At 26.7% G+C, this 20,371-nt stretch overlaps 1 protein-coding gene across 1 annotated transcript in view; it reads right to left on the minus strand.

Moving 5' to 3' along the window:
* Window positions 1–5: 5 nt before the first annotated feature.
* The window catches only part of LOC107439760 (adaptin ear-binding coat-associated protein 1), a 36,433-nt gene continuing 16,067 nt past the window's right edge, over window positions 6–20,371 (minus strand). The window contains exons 5-7 of the mRNA XM_016052451.4: window positions 10,091–10,205; window positions 8,976–9,274; window positions 6–2,388 (exon numbers count right to left, since the gene is read on the minus strand). Coding sequence (XP_015907937.1) covers window positions 2,334–2,388; window positions 8,976–9,274; window positions 10,091–10,205 — 469 coding nt within the window. The 3' untranslated portion in view covers window positions 6–2,333. The remainder of the gene's footprint in view (window positions 2,389–8,975; window positions 9,275–10,090; window positions 10,206–20,371) is intronic.

Raw genomic sequence — 20,371 nt, forward strand, 5'->3', positions numbered from 1 at the left:
CTTAATTAACTTTTTTAAATCAATTTTATTGCTTAACATATTTTATTCCACAAAAATAGCAATTTTGATATGAGAGATAACACTTTGAAAAAGCAAAACTATATATACTAGTACTGAATCGACATTATTATTAATGAAACTCCAAATACTAGATTTAAACATAAAACAAAGGAATAAAATTGAATCAATTATACCATTCTATATAATTTATATTAATTTATTGCTGGTAAAATTATTCATCAAACACTTTCATCCTCCAAATAGTCTTAATACATACATATGTAATGCTTTATTAACAGCAATAACATTTTAATTTGGAGTGTAGCCAATGATTATAAAAATACACAAACTATGAATTAGAGTTTTATTTATCAGATCCTGGAGAACTTACATCCTTAGTGTTTAGATATGGAAAAAAAGGGCTTAGATATTTATATATTTCTGGAGAAAAAGAGCAGAACTTTGTAACAAGCAAGTGACTCATTTCCCAGACTACTAATGCCTCACATTATTTTATTCTCAGTAAAATTAATATTATTCTGCTTTTAGGGGAAAATTTTTTAAATGAGTTTGATCTTATATTTATTTAAAGATTAGATTTAATTTAACATTACATAATATATATATATAAGTTAAATATTGTAAATAATAAGTTCTTAAATGCACGGTAACTAGGAAAACTTTTGAATGATAAAAAAGACAATTACAGCATTTGAGTTAATATTTAAATGCTTGGAAGCAAGAAAGAAATTAAAACTATTGCAAAAATAAATAAATGAAATAACAAAAATTATTTTTGTAATTATTGAATTGCATGTTAGAAGTAATATTTTATTTTTTCTCCCCCATAGCAAAAAAAAAACAACTTTTTGTTGTTGTCAGTTTAGTTGATTAGCCTAGCCAGATTGGGTTGATTTCTGAACTGGATTGTGGTAATTTAATCATGCACATCAATGTACAAATTAAGTCAAATAAATTGTTGTACAACTTGGATAGCTCAAATAAATACAAAGAATTTCTAAATTATTTAACTTAGTAACTGTATAATATATAATTTATTAACTTAGATCTTGTATAAAGATAACAGAAAATCATGAATATACTAATACCTATACTTTTTAAAGAAATTTTTTAAAATAATATAGGCAAAGTTAATATGCAAAGTGTGCTACAGTGTGTTTGTGTTAAAAAAATTTCTATTATGACTTGTGTCAATTGAGAGGGAAATGAAGTTTCCTCTCACGTAAAAGCCTTTTGAGGCAGATTATTAAACTAAAATAGAACTCCCTTCCCTTATGTAAATTACAGAATTTATAGGTCAAACAACAGAGATTTGTGCTGAAAGGAAAACTTTTAAATAACAGTAGTGATTCTACACAACTTTGCAATGATAATAAAGAAAAAACACATGTAAATGTAATAATATTCTGTTAAGTATATGTTATAATATTTTTTGTCATGTTTTTCAATGAAAAGTTATGCATTTTCCTTAAATTAGTTATTGAATAAATTTTTAATTAAAACTATACATTTAATAAAATGAGAATCAAATAGCATTTTCCTATAAAGATCATATACAATGAATTGTACTAAATTAGTAATTAAAATACAAAATTAAGTACACTCAAAAATGGAATGATTATAGCATTACAACACGACAAACATTTTTCTATGTCTACATTAGATTTATTCTATACATTGATTCAATTAAATTAAAATTTAGGAAACATTAACTTTGACAGAAAAAACATTCTTAGAACAGCATGCGCAAAATTGTTTTTTTGAAAGCACAAGAAGTAATAATTAAATTTTCAAATTAGTATTAAATAATTTTAAAAAAAATTCTTATTAGAAAAAACAAACAGAGAAAGTAAAAACAATATTTCACAATATTTTTTTTTTCATTTGAAAATTATAAACTATCTTGCATGTTTTTTTCTTCTGAGACTTAAAGCTGGAAACTTAACAGAAAGATGTCTAATTTCAATAAATTTATGGAGAATATTTTAATAAATTTATGGAGAATATTTTAATAATATTTAAATCAAAACAAAAGAAATATAAATATGGAAACTAAATGCAAAAATAAAATAAAAAATAAATAAATAATAACTAATAATAAAACTAATATAACAACACTTTAGAACTTTATTCCATAGAATTTACTAATTTTATAAATACCAATATCTAACAATGATTTTAGATAACACACAGATTTACAGTTAAGGAGCATCAATGAAAATAGAAAAAAAACAAAGGCATTTTCATGCATAACTTAATAATGCAATACAAGATAATTTTCAAATCTATCAAGATATATTCTCAAAAAATATTTAGAAATCTATCCAACTGTTTGCTGAACTAGGTTGTTGCACTGAACTAGAATTCCTAAAAAATAAAACAGATAAACAGATGTGAAGAGCAAGTTTATATATATATATATATATATATATATATATATATATGGTACTATGTTTTTCTACTATGTACAATATAAAAATTACAAATAATTAAGTCAGCAAGCCTAAATGAGATTAAAAATAACATATACATTTAATCGTAATAAACACACAAGTTGTCTTCAGTACTTTAATTTCTTAATAAACAGTCAAATGGGGTTAACTTGACCCGTTTGTTTAAGTGAAAGTTTGGGTGACAAACAAACAGTAGTTTCTCAAATGATCATTCAGTAGCAATTAAGGTTCAGTTATGTCTTCAAGAGTAGGGCAAGAATTTTCTTTTAGTGATAGCTTATCAGTATGAAAGTGGCTATAGATTAAATTTTTAAAAAAATATACTTCTAGTAATTCTTTTATTCTAATGTATCTAGTAATTCTTTTTATTATTAATGAAATATGAAAAAATGTTTTGGAAAAGAGTCTACATTGTGTAAATTTATATCATTACATATATTGGCAATATGTGTAATGATATAAAGAAACTTGGCTTTTTGACATTGTAGCCTTTTCATTGTAGATTGTAGATCTGTAAAGCTGTAGAAAATTCTTGTGTTGTTAGCAATTGGTGACATATTAAACACTAATTTGGGAGAAGTGCAAATTTTCCTAAGCTACATAGTAAATTGCAAATTTTCAAAAACCTAAGCAAAATCTTATTTCTGGTTCTTTAGAAAACATATTGCTGGATATAGTTATAAAAGGCAGGGAGTTATTTGGTAGGTGCTAAAAATTGTATTTCTCTATAAAATAGTATTAATGAGAGAATTTTCTACTGAAAAAGTACTAATGGTCTGTATTATTTTGATTCTAATGTTTAAATAAGTTCTCAACCATGGCACTATTGCTCCCCAGTGGGTGGCGAAGACCTTTAGAGAGACACGAGCAAGATTATGGGCATTTATTGGCTGTGAGGGATATATACAGGAACAAGCTATAGGAAACATTAGTATTGAGTAGGTATTGAAAATTTTTTTTAAATTTTTAGGTTCGGTATCAAAAAATTTAAGTATAAAAGAATTAAGTATGTAAATCTTGTATATTTTTAACTCAGCATAATTTAAAAAATAACTGCTATTATTATTTCTTCAAATTGGTTGTTAAAGAAAAAACTTGCAAAAACAATGACAAGAAAATGCTGCAATAACAATCACATTTCTTAATATTTAACTGTGCTATGATTTTCTTATGAAATTAAAATTTAAGTCAGAGATGCCAACTTGCAAATTATGATTTCAGTAATAATCACACATAACTTATAATGATTTTCAGTAATCCTCAGTAATAATAAAGTTTTACCTCATAATTTTAATATTAAAGATATAATGTTTATTTTGATGGTACTATAAATTAAAATTTAATAAGAATTAATTCATTATATAATTATTTTAATAATTCATATTCTAAAACTGTTCTGCTTAAAAAAAGATAAAATTTGAGTTAAAGATTGACCTAAAAAGGTACATAAATACATGCTTGTATAATAGAACACAAAATAAAAAACTGAAACTTCAATAAATTTTTTTTTATTTATCTGTTATATGTAAATCTAATTTAGTACTTTGCTTTGCAGCTGTTATCTCAGCATCAGAAAATTTCCTTTAGAAACACTTTGTTTGTTAATGCTTTTGTTTTTTCTATAAGACAAGACAAAGTGAGACAAATTCCAATTCCAAGAGAAGACAAATTCCAATTCCATAAGTCTAATTGGTTAAACATGTCTGTCTTGCTTTCGACATCAGTGAGGAAAAATAAAGTTTGGATGAAACGAAAACGTGCGACAAAAAAAAAAGTGGGGGAAGAGGGAAACTCAAGAAGTTGTTCTTAATTTTAGTCGCTAATTGGCTTAAAAGGTCGCCGATTTTATGCAACTCATTGCAAATTAGTTGTTTTTACTCATATTTCTACTAAAATAGTCGCCCTAGTTGCTATTGCTTTAAAAGTCGCTTTAGTAGCCTTTTTAGTCGCCAATGGCAGCCCTGCCTTTGCTTTTTTTGCTTGACGTTCCATTGTATTGAGTGCTAGATTATTCACATATACTGGCTTTCTTGCTCATTAAATCTTCGTTAAAAAATAGCGTGACATAAACGATAGTTTGTTTACGCTGACAGTAAGTACGGCTTATTTCTGTGCTGTTGACATGACGGATCGAAAGCGTGACGTCATTGATGCGAGAGCTAGAAGCACCATATTTATAAGGAGCATTCTCACTGCATCCAAAAACGCATTTCGGATCACCGTCCTCATCGACCAATACGATTCAATGAGAATGATTCTTAAAGGGAGAAATTATAGAATTAAACTTTTGGATGAGTTAAAAATTATTTTTCCGTAATTTGGAGGAGTAGCCCGTAATAGCGTAATGTTGTCATAAAAACCATAATAATTACGGTAAATCCGTAATAGTTGGCATCTCTGATTTAAGTGCCCTTGTAACTTCCCCGAATTTCACATAAATGGCTGATCTATTCTTAAAGACAATTAAACATACATTTTTTTTTAAATCTGAAAATTATTTGATTGCTTAAGACTATGTAAATCAGGAGTGTCAAACTCAAAAGCTAACTTGGGCCAAATAAACAATGCTTAACTTTAGGTGGGCTGCAAAAGAAATCAATGTTCATAGAAACAAATATTTTTATTTTGAATAGTACATTGTAATTAACATATATAAAATTAAATTATTGTTTACGTCTTGATACTTGACATCTCTTCCCTGCTACTATCTTTTCTACTTTGGGGAGAAATTTTATTGGCCGAGACTACCTTAAAAATTGACCCAATATCAGCGTTATTAATACGGTTTCGGACAAGAGACTTATTTCCATTCATAACAGAAAATAATTGCTCTCACTGATAAGTACTTAATTAATATAATTCTACAATACTAAATCATTTCATATGCGAATTTTCGAGTATTTTCAAACCTTGCGGTAAATATTCGTAAAATTCAGGCACACCCACTTCAATGAATTTTGCCTCATTTCATATGCGAATTTTCGAGTATTTTCAAACCTTGCGTTAAATATTCGTAAAATTCAGGCACACCCACTTCAATGAATTTTGCCTACAAATTTGAATCATACTGAATCTCAATCACTTCCATTTGCATATAACTGGGTACTGAGTCTATATTTATTGAGAAAATCCAAGAAAACAAACAAAATTTGTCTTCCAAAGAATTAAAATCTTTAAACCTTTCTTTAAATCTTGTTTCAAAATCTGTTCTAAGATTTGAAATTTTTTTCTGCTTATTTTTGATACGATGCAGTATCATCTAAAGTAGATTTGTTCTTGTTGCACGTTGGAAATGCGTTAAATCTTCCTTTTTCAGTTGCCTTTCCCAAAGAAATAGTTTATATTTGAATACTATAATTGTGTCAAACATGTTTGTAATGATCTGATCCTTGCCTTGTAACAATAAATTTAAATAAGATAAGTGTTTGGTTATATTAACCATAAAAGATAAATCTTGCAACCATATTTAATAGGAGAACAAGCCTGCATCTTGATTTTTAGTACGTAAAAACTTACATATTTCTTCTTTCGAATCCCAGAATTATTTGAGAACCTTGGGGCAAGATAACCAACTTACCTCGCTGTAGTAGGATAAATTTGAATATGTACTATCTAGTTGATAGCTAAATGTGAAACGGACTCCATTTCAGCCAATTAGAATTTTACATTTTCGCGCGTACAATTTAAAATAATCCGTATAGTTTATAAATAAAGTATATTATAATTTTATATGCTGGTATCGTTTCTAATTCACATTTCCAAATTATTTTTACTTTGCTTCGGATATATTGACTGGGCCACAAAAATGTTCATCTTAGGCAGCATGCGGCCGTCGAGTTTGACACCCCTGATGTAAATCATTGTTTACTTTCCTCTAACTATTAACTTATTTTATGAAGAAGTAACCAATATATTAAGTTATTTTATGCGTTTTCTCCTTTAATTATTCAAAGGGATAATATTAAAACATAATTTGTTTTAAGTTTCCAATTGTTAACTTCTAAAATATTAATTTGTGATTAAAATTTTGAAATCTGTTTCACTCAGTAATAACAGTACTAAAAAAGCATAAGTTTCATTTCGAGATTAAATTGTTATAATAAATAATAGAGTATAAAAATATCGGATTTGAAAACTATGAAGAAATCAATAGAAATAACTGCCAAAAATTCGTTAGAATTATATCCTTAAAAAGTAAATACTCAAATACACGATTTGAGTTTTCCATACTATTTGAAATATATCGAGATATTTAAAATCCATGTGAAAATCAATATCAATAAACTACTAAAATACAATTGAAACATTACATTAATTTAAGATTTTATCAGCGTAAATTGAGCGTGTAAAAAAGTGATTATCTAAATGCATGATTCAAATATTATGTGTAAATTTCTGTAGAAATGAAAATAATATTTTTTTTTAAACTTTTCAAACGAAAAATCTTTCAGCAAGAACTCTGAAACGTTCTGCGACAATGTCCCATGTAGCTGCGATTTTGCCATGGGGCTATAGTTCATAGCTAATACGGTATGCTTTTTCTCCAAAAATGTCATAACCTCAAACCTTTGTGTTTACATCAGGAAATTTAAGAAAGAAAGTCTGATTTGGGATAACTATTGATATTTCTAAAGTTTTGGAAATTCCATCCTAAGTCTATTTTGAGCATCACTTTTCATCAGCTATTGATATAGATTTCGAAAGGATTTGTAAAATCTCTTTATTTTTAATACAATATTACTTCACACAAATTTCAAATAAAACATTTGAGTCCTTTAACTTGCACAATTTCATTATAAATCCATGTGGTATTGTTGATTGTTTTTGCGCTAGTTAGACAGATGTCTACAAAGTATCTAAAATATCAATTAAACTTAAATAGAAACACAGAATCTCTTCCAAACACGAAAATTGCACAATGAAGTTTTTCACTTAAAATTTCAGAAATTCGCTTTTTTAAAAACCTATAATTTATTCTACTTTATTAATATAATTATAATATATTTATTATACATTTATTTAATGATAGATCATAAGAAATACTAAAAAGGTAAAAATGTAATTATTATTATTATTAATATTATTTTTTAAAAGTTTCAAAGATAGCTTACAGGATTAAGTACAGGTTTTAAAAATTTATTAGATTCCAAAAGATTTATGAGGAAGTAATCTTGATTTTTTCTTCCTTGAGTTTTACTAACTTGTATATTATCATTAGTATTTAAGATTCATATTTGGCTGTTTTATTTTTATCTTATCAGAGAATTAATTTAAAATGAGCCAGTCAAAACAAAGTTTAACAACATTGATTTTTTCACCAAAAACCAATGATTTTGAGTTCTGGTTAAACTGGACTTTTTAAATTATATTTTGATTTATTCTTAAATAAAATTTACTATATACATGTCATTCATAGTTTTTCTTCTTTTTTTGTTGTTGCTGTTTCCTACTTTTTTGTGTCAGTTTAAAACATGTCGAATTAAAACATGGTCAAAAACTATTAGATGATTCTGCATAAAATATGCCAGTTTTGTGAATTCATATTGCTTAGTGCTTAACAGTTATTATTCAGAGTATTAATAAATTATTCAGAGTATTAATAAATATAACCTTTTTGTTACTTATGTTTAAATTTTCAAAATGATAATTTTTAATTGACTTTTCAAAGAGGAAGTATTTTATAATAGGTGTAAAATCTAGATTTTGCTCCTAAAAATGCATTATGTTTCTTTCACATGTCCCCCCCCCCCCACCCAAAAATAACCTTGGCTATGGTTTTAAAATTATTTACAACCAGGATTGGGAATTTTTTTTTACAGATGAACAAAAAAATTTAGAAAAAAAACCATCCAGGAAGAAATAAATTTCCTCAAACCCTAGTGGAAGAAACTCTTTTCAATTAAAAGATATTAAGTATTAAAATTAAACATTTCATAATTGCAATGTAGTTCAAATAACAAAAATATTACCAAGTTATTTAATAAACCAATTTTAATTACTGAAAATGGATAAATAAAATTTGGGAAGAAAAATATATTTAATGAATTTTTTAAGAAATTCAATCAATTGTAAATTCCTTCAAATTTTCCCATTAAGGAGTTTATTAGAGCTTTATTTAATAATTACACAAAAATATTTAAAATAGCATAGCTAAACTATAGATTATTGTGTAATATATTACAAATTAAAAAAAAAAAATTCAAAATTTCAAACACAATACTTATTTTCTCAAACAAATGCTGTTAGGTAAGAACACTGAAGAAAATTCTTAAATACTATGCTAAAGGTATTTACAAAAAAATATTTTTAAAACGAATTGTATTTTTACGTACCTTATTATTAAATTGCAAATTAGTTATAATTTATAAAATAAACTGAAGAACTTTTAATAGTAAATTTTTACTCACAAATTACCAAATTTTCTTTTTTAAATGAATGACAAATTTTATAAATATTTTAACTTTTGATGCATAACAATATTCAAAATATATAAGTTCTTACCCAGTAGCTGTTGCAAAATCTCCCCACAACTCTGTTCCAGAAGAATTTTTAGGAGCAGAATTGTTTTCTTGAGAGACTGATGACCCTAAATTTAATGATCCCAGATCTAATAGCAGATCATCCTTTACCACAGGATTAGAAGAAGTTTCTGCACTACCTTGGTTGACAGGTTGAGAGTTCATGCCTTTGTTTATGGATGGAGGTGGGATTTTAATTCCCCCTGGTGGTGGAGGCAATAGTCCAGGCAAACCACCTGATGAGTTAGTCTTTGGACGAGGTTTAGAACTGCCAGACTTTTTCTACAATAAAAAATACACAATTTATATTTTTTATTGGGTGGATAAAATGTGGCATAAAAATTTATTAAAGAATAATACAGTGAATCCTTAGTAAAACAAACACCTTCAAAACCCAGAAAATTTTTTGAGAGGTATAAACTTAAAACACTCATGCCTACATAAAACTCCTGTTTAAAATAAATAAACAATAAAAGTTTGCCTTAAAAGTATTTAAAAGATCTTTTTTAGATACAAATTATTTTTCATATCCAGATAAAAGAATATTTATCCTAGTATGTCTTCTTTTTTTTTCTTGAACAATTAAAAATGCATATTTTTGTTTTTGGGTTTTTTAAGCAAATGAGATTTTAATTAAAGTTTAAATTGATGCTTCACTAAAAAAAAGTTTTTGCGATTATTCATTTGGAATACTTCTAGTAATAGCTACCCTAATTTTTCCACAAAAAAAAATTAAAAATTCAGAGATAGTCACTTTTTGGCAGTAGTTGCTTGAATTGAGGTGAGTGGGCTCATATGTTGGTTGGTGATAGGTTGCAAAGGTAAGAAATACTTAAAACACAAAAAATAATTTTTCTCCAGGTAAATGATATGACAAGAAATTTTATCTTCCATTTTACTAGCAAGTGGCTGTTAGACAGAAACACGTGATTCGCTTTAAGTTTTTATCAGTCAAATAAGTAGTTGAATATGAAAAAGATAACCTCCCATGTTTCCATAACGTTTATCAGATAGTAAAAGTACTAGCAATTTATAGCATATATCGCTGATAAATTTTGTTCAAAGCATCAAATTTATTAAGATTGAGCATTTACTTACACCTATATTCATGTTGATAGTAATTGTCTGTCCTTCTTTAAACCCAAGATCAAGATTTGACTTTCCATCTGATGAAGCAAGATCTTTCTCAATTTCTTCACTACTTTGAATCCATCTTTTAATAACAAAAATATATAAAAACTATATTTTTAGTCATTATATTTTGATTGTAACAGTAATTACAGAAACAACAAATACACTTTTTTAAAATTCTTAATTTAACTGTGCACAACTATTTTGAATAAAGAACTACTTGCTTGAAGAACAAGTTAACCAATAAAGTCTTACATAACAGCGTCATCAATGCAGCAAGCAAAAAATTTAATGAACTAAACAATTTATTCATTTCTATTTTAATCAGTCTAAAATATATATATTCAATTAAGTATTATTTATTCATTTGTTATGAATTGTTCCTTTAATTAAGTATTATATTAATACTTACATTTCTACCAAATTATACACACCTAGCTTTATTGTACCTGCATTTACACCCAGTTGATGACAATTATGGTAATTTAATCCTTTTTATCAGTCAACTTAGTAATATATTTGCATAAAAATAAAATAAATTTAAACTAAAGACTGCCAAATTGATACATTTTTTAAAAAAAATTCCTTTTTGTCATAAAATAGATTTATCAAAATAAGTAACATTTTTTTAACATCAAATATAAAAGTTTATTTCAAAATAAATTAGCTTTTATTTCATGGAATATAAGTAAATACAAATAAATATTTTATTTTGCAATACAAAAGAAAACTAAATATTTTAATTAAAAAAGATTTATGAGGTTTAAAATGATTTAAACTAAAACACATGCTCAAAATGGGATTCAATATGAGCTCAAAATGTGATTCAATATTTAGTTTAGGATATATTTTCAACTTTTCATTTATAATAAGTGAATTATAAGAGGTTTTATGATTGTCAAATCTTACACTGTTTTATAAGTACTTCTCAAAACATTAAATATTAGAAACAAAGTTATAAACTATAGACAGCTAAAAACCCAAGTATTTCTCCACAGCTTTTTTTCTTTTTCTTTTTTTAATTTGATGTGTTGTAAATACCATTGTATTAAAATATTGGTTAAGTACCACATAGAAATTTCAGGCATGAAACTGGACAAAAGTAAAAAAAGCTGAACTTTTACAACACAGACACTGGAAGGTGGGGCGAGGGAGTGTTCCATGTAATACAGGGATATCAATAAGATATATAAAAACATAACTTCTACTAATTCTGTTGAGTGATTTTTATTTTATATTAAAAATGGCAGAAGCATTTAGACAGTGAAATTTACCTTTTTCTTAAATATAATTTTAAACGCATTTCACCACTACTATAGCTCCACATTTTTAGTCACTTTGACTGTTTTATTTAACCAATGATGATTTACAATGATGACAGCATCGATCGCACGCATTTTGTGTTCACCTATCAAATTGACTGTCATCGTTAAAATACATTCATCTTAAGATGCACCACAAAAAAAGAACAAAAGAAAACACGAAACAAATATGTGCACAGACAAACACAGGAGGAAAAATAAGAACCACCGGAGTCATGAGAACTATAATGTACAGATGTCCAAATTCAATACGATATCAGCGGCTGAAATGAAACTGCTCAGAACTCAACAACCAAGAATCTCATCCTTTCTGTTTTACAGCGGAAGTCATGGTTGTCAAGGCAACGGTGCACGTACGGAAGTTCCACCTACTTTCTCCAGAAGATCATTCTTTCTTAGGAGGCTAGTCCAGGGAAAAAAAGATTTTTACAGGCACGACTATCATTCGGGCAGCTGGGTTTCCGTAGTTATTACATTTTGGAACATTGTCGGAAATTTTAAAACTTGGGAGAAAAAAACGGATTTCCACTTTTTTGCAGAAGTCTTCCATCCCTGAAATTACGAGTAATAACTGCCAAAAAAAAAACTATTGAAAAATAGCTTCGATTTACTATGAAATCTGGTGAAATAAATAACATCATCGAAGAAAGAACATTAAAATGCAAGATTTGAAATTCACAATAATTATTAAATACATATATTAATAATATGTGGATTTCAAAACCACAAGGAAAAGGGTAGAAATAACTGAAACAAAAATGATAAAAATAGATACTTTAATTTTATGATAAAATTGGTACAAATAAAGCATACATTTAAATGCCAGTCGAGTATCATAATAATATCATATTAAAAGTATCAGGATTTTTAAAACTATGTCAAAATGCACAGCAATAACTGAAGAAAAATAAGTTGGATTTATAAAAAAATCAAAAACTGATTATTTAGATTCACAATTCTAAATTTGGATATCACACACACAGTGTTCAAATTTTTTTCAAAAAAAGGCAGAGTGCATTCATTGAAAAAGGACTCTTTTTCAGAAACAAAAGGGCACTTTTTGGCAAGTAAACTTAAACTTCCACTGTAATATATGTCACAAAATAGCCATTTCATATACCTATGAAAAAATCAAATTTTTAATTAATTAAATCTTTCTTCCATATTACAAGTTCAAATAAAATAATCTAAACTATGCACTTGCTTGGGCAAGTGCATCAATCAAGTCAAATCAAATTTTAAATTTTTATTTTATGTAATTGGAAACATGACTGGTTAGGTTTAAAAGCCAGTCAAAAATAAAAGTTTGTCAACTAGCATTTTTTCAACTCTAAATAAATAAAGAGAAATGAGGCATTGAAGAAAATAATTCTCTTTTTTATTTGCGTTAGTGCTCAAATGCCACAGTATAGTTTTCCCCTGTACCCTTTGATGCTCTTCCCAGTTTCAAATAAATTATACTATTGCACATTTTGGAGATTAACAAGTGCATAGTTTTTTTTTTGGACAAATGGCACAGAAAATGAAAGAACATCCATGCTTTGCTCAAAATTCGAACCTAGAATCTTTACGATGCAAGGACCGTTCCCTAACCCCTATACAGTCCAATCGGCACAAGCAAGTGCATGGTTTAGATTATTTTATTTGAACTTGTAATGTGGAAAAAAGATTTAATTAATTAAAAATTGTCTGCATGTTTCTTAAACAATTTTTGTTTTGAAAAAAAAAAAAGATCTTTTTTCTACCCTTTTAGTCAACTTTTATTCTTTGATATAACAATTGATTGCTTTAATTAATAACACTGTTTTAAAGACATCACTTAACTTGTTTAATTTTTTTTATCAAAATCATAACGTTAAATTCATTAAAGATAAAACTCCACTCAGAGAAAAAAATTGCTCATCTTCAGAAACTTACATGTGTAAGTCACCTGCTGTACATGACCTCAGGGTCAAGTGTGCCTGACTGACTGCTGATGAAAAGAGGTAAATGGTATAAAATGACAAAAATAGAAAGGGATTCAGTAGAAAAGGAGGGGTTAAAGAATACAATTTATGTTCAAATAACTGATTCGACATGTAATTCATTTTTAGAGAAAAAGGGGATAGTAAAAAAGGGGTTCTGCTTACTTTTTCTGTGATACTTTTTGGATTACACTTAAATAAAAGAATACTGGTTTTGACTTTGATAGAACCTAGTTTTTCTTATTCTTTTTCCAGAGGGACAGATTTTTTAAAAAAAATCCTAATTCTTTTAAAATTGTGAGTATTCTGTAAAATAATAACTTCCATTTCGTCTTCTCCAAAAGAAAACGAAATCTTACGTAATACCTATTTGCGAAGCTTCTTTTGGTCAATAGTTAATTTAACTTCCTTATATTAATAAAAACACATTTAGCTATGTATTGAAAACAGTTAAAATATTAATAAGCTGTAAGTCTGAGAAAAGATAATACTGTTGCTGATTATATATATATATATATATATATATATATATATATATATATATATATATATATATATATATATATATATATATATATATATATATTATATATATGGGTGATTCTGAAATATGACAATTCACTGCCCCTTGCTCCAAGATCTAATACTATAATACTAAAAGAACTTTTTTTAAAAAAAATTAATAAATTGCATTGCTGTTAGTCATTTTAAAATGACTTTGCAGTAGCATTGACTGTTTTGTATAGTTAAAAAATTTAATTGAACTTCAAAATGTCATTTTCCTGGCATGTCCCAAACAATGTTTCCAACAAAACTTCCCATGAATTTTGTCAATATCTAATTTTTTTTTATCTCAACTGGTGTAAGCATTTCCAGAATATACGCAGAGGGTATTATTTACAAAAACTTCGTTTAAAATAATTTTTTCTGTCAATAATTTGTTTGTCCCAAGAAAATCTGTCATTTTCGTGGCTACTTTTACCTAGTGGTTTATAACCAAAATAGATAGAGCCAGCAATCAATATCTTATGTTAATAGACTGATTAGATACCCTCCTTTAGGAACATGTCTTGTTGCATGAATAAAGAGCTAATTTTCTGGTTCAAAATCTATTTTTAAAAAAATTTCAAAATGAGTAGGTTTTTGTGTTGTAATTTTCCTGGCTTCTTGAAATCATTAATAACATAAAGTACATAAATTTATCTGAGTTATTTTAAGAAATCCTGTTGTTTTTAGCAGAATGTAAACGTCTTAGGCCAAAATATTAAATTCAAGTAAAGTTATATGCTATAAAATGGGGAATTTGTCATTATCCTGGCTGTCATTTTCCTGGTTTATAAATTCCAGGACATTAAAGTGTTACCAGAAATTTTTTTAAGTGCTAATACTGTAAGGAGGAAAAGCAAATATTAACCTAATACCAAGTTTATGTATGATTGTAATATGGTTGGGTATAATCAAAGTTATTTATTTATTTAATGATTGATTATTATACACAATTTCATTCTATACATATCAGCAACAACAAAAAAATGTGATTATTTTCTACAATGGATAAAAAGAATTAATTTAAGCAATTTATGGTTCATCTAACATAAAGGCTTAAGTTGAGTTTCTTACTATTCACTTAAAATGACTGTTTTTTAAACTTCTAAGCTAATATGTCATTTTCCTGGCATTCAAGATTTGGTGAATTTCTATTTTCTTTTTTTTCTCGAGCAATTAATAAACTACACTGCTGTCTGTAAGATATTAATAAATGTAACTAAAGAAATATACAAAATAGATAATTTTGAAGACTTTAAATTTGAAGAAAATTTTTGGTTTGAATTGTCATGTTCGAATTGTCATGTTTAAATAGAATCACCCATATATATATATATATATATATATATATTGATATATATATATATATATATATATATATATATATATATATATATATATATATATATATATTGATATATATATATATATATATATATATATATATATATATATATATATATATATATATATATATATATATATATATATATATATATTGTTAACACTAAGCTTTAATTTTATTAAAGTTTTAAAAGAAAAATGATTGGCCACTAGATGGCAGTGCAATTATGTGTAGAGAGAGAGTAGGGGTGTGTGCGAAATGAGCCTGATGCAAAGAATGATGCAATTACTGATGTCTGTAAATATTGTTTGTAAATAAATTATTAATATGCTAAAATAATCAAACTCTTACTACCTCCTCCCCCCAACCGAGCTACTCGACACCTGAACAAATGGTATAATTCCAACTATATATATATATGTAACATAAAAAGCTTCTATTATTCTTTTTATGTTAGTTTCTTTGCTATAAAACAACTCCTGCTTTATTACTAATTAATTATTCAAGTCGAACTGCTTTCTCACACTTTTAAAAGCCACATCCTGTTTCTAAATCTATTTTTAGCCAAAGTATGCATAAACTTAAATAAAAACATTCTTCCCTTTTAAACTACGTGGGAATCACTCGAGCTAGTTCTTAAACCAATAGTAATCCTTGGGACTTCCCTTTTCCCCTCAAATATAACAAAATAGAGGGAAATTCCTTTGCTACTTTCCCTAAGATAAAAACGTAAGCGCACAGTTTTGGAGTGCAAATTTGAGCTCCGCCTTTGCTAGAAAATGTCTTAAATATACTATGTGAAGCTAATAAAATTTTTTTTGCCTTCCAACTGCTATCTGCGGGGACTAACAACACTCACCATGACTGCTACCCTTTCAAGCCTTGCAGGATTTTTTGCAGTTGGTTTGGCACTTTTTTTTTTCACTGGTTCCTTTTAAAAATGCTTTCTTCAAATAAGTAAAAAAAAATTTATAAATATAAAAGGAAAGAAGAAAACAATCGAATGAAGTTTTGGGAGATGCCGGCGTTGCTCGTGAAACAGATATTATCCTGACTAAAAGAATATGATGCCAAAAAATTAAAATAAGAGAATTTCGGGACTTTCCTCCTTAATGGGTCCAGACGTTGCCTCTACCGTTGTACCGGAATCGCCGTTAGAGAATTGATATCATCGCTGTTTTGTTTCATTTTCGCCTACCGTGTGTTATCATCAACAATTAGCCTCTTGCGGATTTACACCATGTGCTTGCTGTGTTGCTCTACTTGCTTGCTACTTGTCGGTCTCATTGAGGGTTGATAAAGGTTCAGCATATGATCGAATTGATTTCGTTTTCGGGGATTTCCTCGAATGTTTTTCTGTGTTTCCTCGAACGGAAGATGACCAAAAATGTGATCTCGAGTGGTGGCTATGATTCCGCTCGCGTGTGCGCGTGATTTATCAAATATTTGAAGTGATATATTGGTGATTAAATACAGATGTGATTGGTATTTACTCTCAAAATTTTCTATACCAGTCGAAAGTATTAGACGTGAATACTTTTGAATCATTCAGGCTCATATCTTGAAATTGGAACATATAATTTTATATTTATTGTTCCAAATATTTATTGTTCCAATAATTTTATATTTATCTATTGATATTTATATTTTGATAATATTTCCATTTATTGATATTATTATTCAATGGTTTATCATATTATTTGTTTAAATTAAATAATAATATTAAAAATTAGTGTTATCACATTTTTTTTCACTTTTGATTCAGTATGATTATAGATTTAATTATTATTTAATGAATCACTTTTTATATTGCACTATATATCACAGTGTATATTATATTGATTGTAGAAGTAAAATTTAAATTTTTATTTTACTATGGTGCTTAAAAAGAAAAATATGTGCTATTCATATATTTAAATTTTTTTTTCCCTTCTAAATGTTATATTTAGTTACTGAAATGTATTTTGGTTATTTGAATGCCCTTACGGAGTGGAAAAAATTACAAATTAAAGATGGTAATCAAAAATAGTGCAACAAATAATTTTGAAAATCAATACAAAATTTCTCAAAATTAGAATTTAAGTGAAGTTAGACCTGGAGAAGGTTCAGGCATTTCCATTAACAGATTAAGTTTATAAGAGAAAGAGTCAAATCCAACATAAAGTGACCAAACCACGAATTGACAATGAATAGTATCTGGATACACTCAAAATACATTCAAAATAAAAATAATAAAAGTAACAACTACCCGATGGTGACTAAGAAAACTATCTTGTTAAATACTAACACAGGTGGTACTTTAAAAATAAACCCAACAAATATTTTCGAAAAGTTATGTGTCCAAAAAGAAAAAGAAAAAAAAAGATAAATGAAAACAAACAAAAAGTAATTTGCAAATTAACCTAACTTGCACTTCAAATTAAAAATAAGGAAAATAGCTAAGTCAGTCAAATTTTAAAAAACTGATTTACCTAATACCATATTGAATTTGAAAGCTTTGTTTTAGATTTCAATTAATAATTAATCGTGTTGAACGGGTTGTAATGTAAATTCTGAGGAGACTGATCACCTTTTCTGATTGTAAAAGCAATTTGTTCTCACACACTTTTTTTCCTGAAATCCTGGTTAATGTTTGCAATAAAAAAAAAATTAAAAAAAATAAAAGTAGATACAAAAGAAAAAAAAATTCAAATCTAAGAAGAAAAAAAAGAAAGGAAGAAAATATTTGAGCATAAAAAAGAATAGTAAAAATAAATATGTAAGCAAAGTGAGTTTAAAGAAAAATAAAACAAAAGATGGACTAAATATAAAGATTCAAATAGCAAAACTGAAAATAATTTTGAATTTTCAAATATCCTTGAGACTGAATGTGATAATGGTGCGTAACATTGTCAAAATTATGTTGATGGAATTAAGCAAATTCAAGATCATGAAAAGAATTTCAAGCTTCAGGAATTTTCAGATATTTTTGCTAAAAATAAATAGTTTATAGAGACAATCAAAATTTAACCTCAAAGGGTAAAAGAACCATCAAGTTTACCAGTGTCAAACTTTTTATTCTCTCATTGAAATAAAAATACTGAAGTCTTAAACTTCAGATTAAAGACCATTGTGTCAAAATTTTTTTACATTTTATATTGAAAATTTTTTTGATAAAAAGTGTCAATTTGTATTTTTATATCTCATATCACTTGCATTTTCATATTTTTTTTTTATCTTTCATGTTGTTGAATATGAATATTTACATCTTTTAGAAAATTTTTATAGATTTTCTTGTCTTAAGTGAAAAGTTTATTTTAATTGTGTTAGTATGAGGAATAACTTTATTTACTGTGATTATCAAGAAGGACTGAAAAAACTTAATCACAAAAAATTATTGAAAATGGAGATCTAACACTTCATTTTGATAGTAGCGCTACTTCAAATTTCTTTTTCTTCCTCTAACACTTTATGAAAAAAAAAATAATAATATTTTTTTTACATTGTGTGCAAATTCGTTTTTTTTTTTTATAATTTATGTTACTTTATATCTTGTTGATATTACAAATATTATTATTTTTTTATTTTATTTTAATTGAGTCATCATAAGGAAAGTTTTGCAAAGGGATAATTTCAAAATTTTTTGATGTTAAAATTTTTCGGCGAGGGGGGATGTAACATAAAAAGCTTCTATTATTCTTTTTATGCTAGTTTCTTTGCTATAAAACAACTCCTACTTAATTACTAATTAATTATTCAAGTCGAACTGCTTTCTCACACTTTTAAAAACCACATCCTGTTTCTAAATCTATTTTTAGCCAAAGTATGCATAAATTTAAATAAAAAAATTCTTCCCTTTTAAACTACGTGGGAATCACTCGAGCTAGTTCTTAAACTAATAGTAATCATTGGGACTTCCCTTTTCCCCTCAAATATAACAAAATAGAGGGAAATTCCTTTGCTACTTTCCCTAAGATAAAAACTTAAGCGCACAGTTTTGGAGTGCAAATTTGAGCTCCGCCTTTGCTAGAAAATGTCTTAAATATACTATGTGAAGCTAATAAAATATTTTTTGCCTTCCAACTGATATCTGCGTGGCCTAACAACACTCACCATGACTGCTACCCTTTCATATATATATATATATATATATATATATATATATATATATATATATATATATATATATATATACGATAATAAAAGATTCAGTATATTTTTCAATGCAATGGATTCAAAAGAGAGAATTTCGGCAATATAAAGATTCTTAACAAGAAATTTACACCTCACAATCTGTTAAACGCTTTATTAAAACATGAAATTTAATCTAAGAGCTATATATAAAGAGGAATTACTAATTTACTACAATTTGTAATTTTAGCTTTTATTTATTTTCACTATTATTTCATTGAAAGCTGCAGCAAAAACGCTTTTAATTGTAGGAGTGATTTTTCTATTTTTTTGAACTAAAAAAAAATTTTAGTAATATTTTGGAAAAACTTTTTTTTTTTGCCCTTCCATGGCAAATGACGCGTAAATAATAAGTGCAATAAAAATATTCATATAATTTTCTGGCCTATCTCTTTTAGTTGGTTTCCAGTGATGAGATTACTAACATTAGTGCATTTTTGTTTCGAAGTCGTAATGACGTCCTTGAAAGAGTTGATGCTGCAATGTTTTAGTGAATGATTTTTGGTAAAATGAATTTTGCAAAATTCCTTTAGCAATATACAAAATAGTTGACTGCGGCGGAAATTTCGATGCAATTCTGGTCACATTAAGCAAATAAAGAATTACAATTATTATAATAAGTTAGTCATAATTTTAGTAAAAACCAAATTATAACTTATTTAAAATGAAAGTCCTAGTAAACAAATTTTAAAATTAGTAAAATCATTAAAAGAAAAAAATCATGAAAATGCATGAATATAATAAGAGAGAAAAAAGATTTATCAAGACTTTATCACAAACCTAATTAGTTATATTATTACTAATAATTTTAAATAAACATAAAACTCAAAATAATTCATAATTACTTACAAATAAAACTTCTTATATTAAAACCCATAATTCGAAGATTACATATCTCAGT

Source organism: Parasteatoda tepidariorum, chromosome 12, assembly GCF_982258835.1.
Source record: "Parasteatoda tepidariorum strain Cologne lab strain chromosome 12, Ptep-v5.0, whole genome shotgun sequence".
Classification (NCBI taxonomy): domain Eukaryota; kingdom Metazoa; phylum Arthropoda; class Arachnida; order Araneae; family Theridiidae; genus Parasteatoda; species Parasteatoda tepidariorum.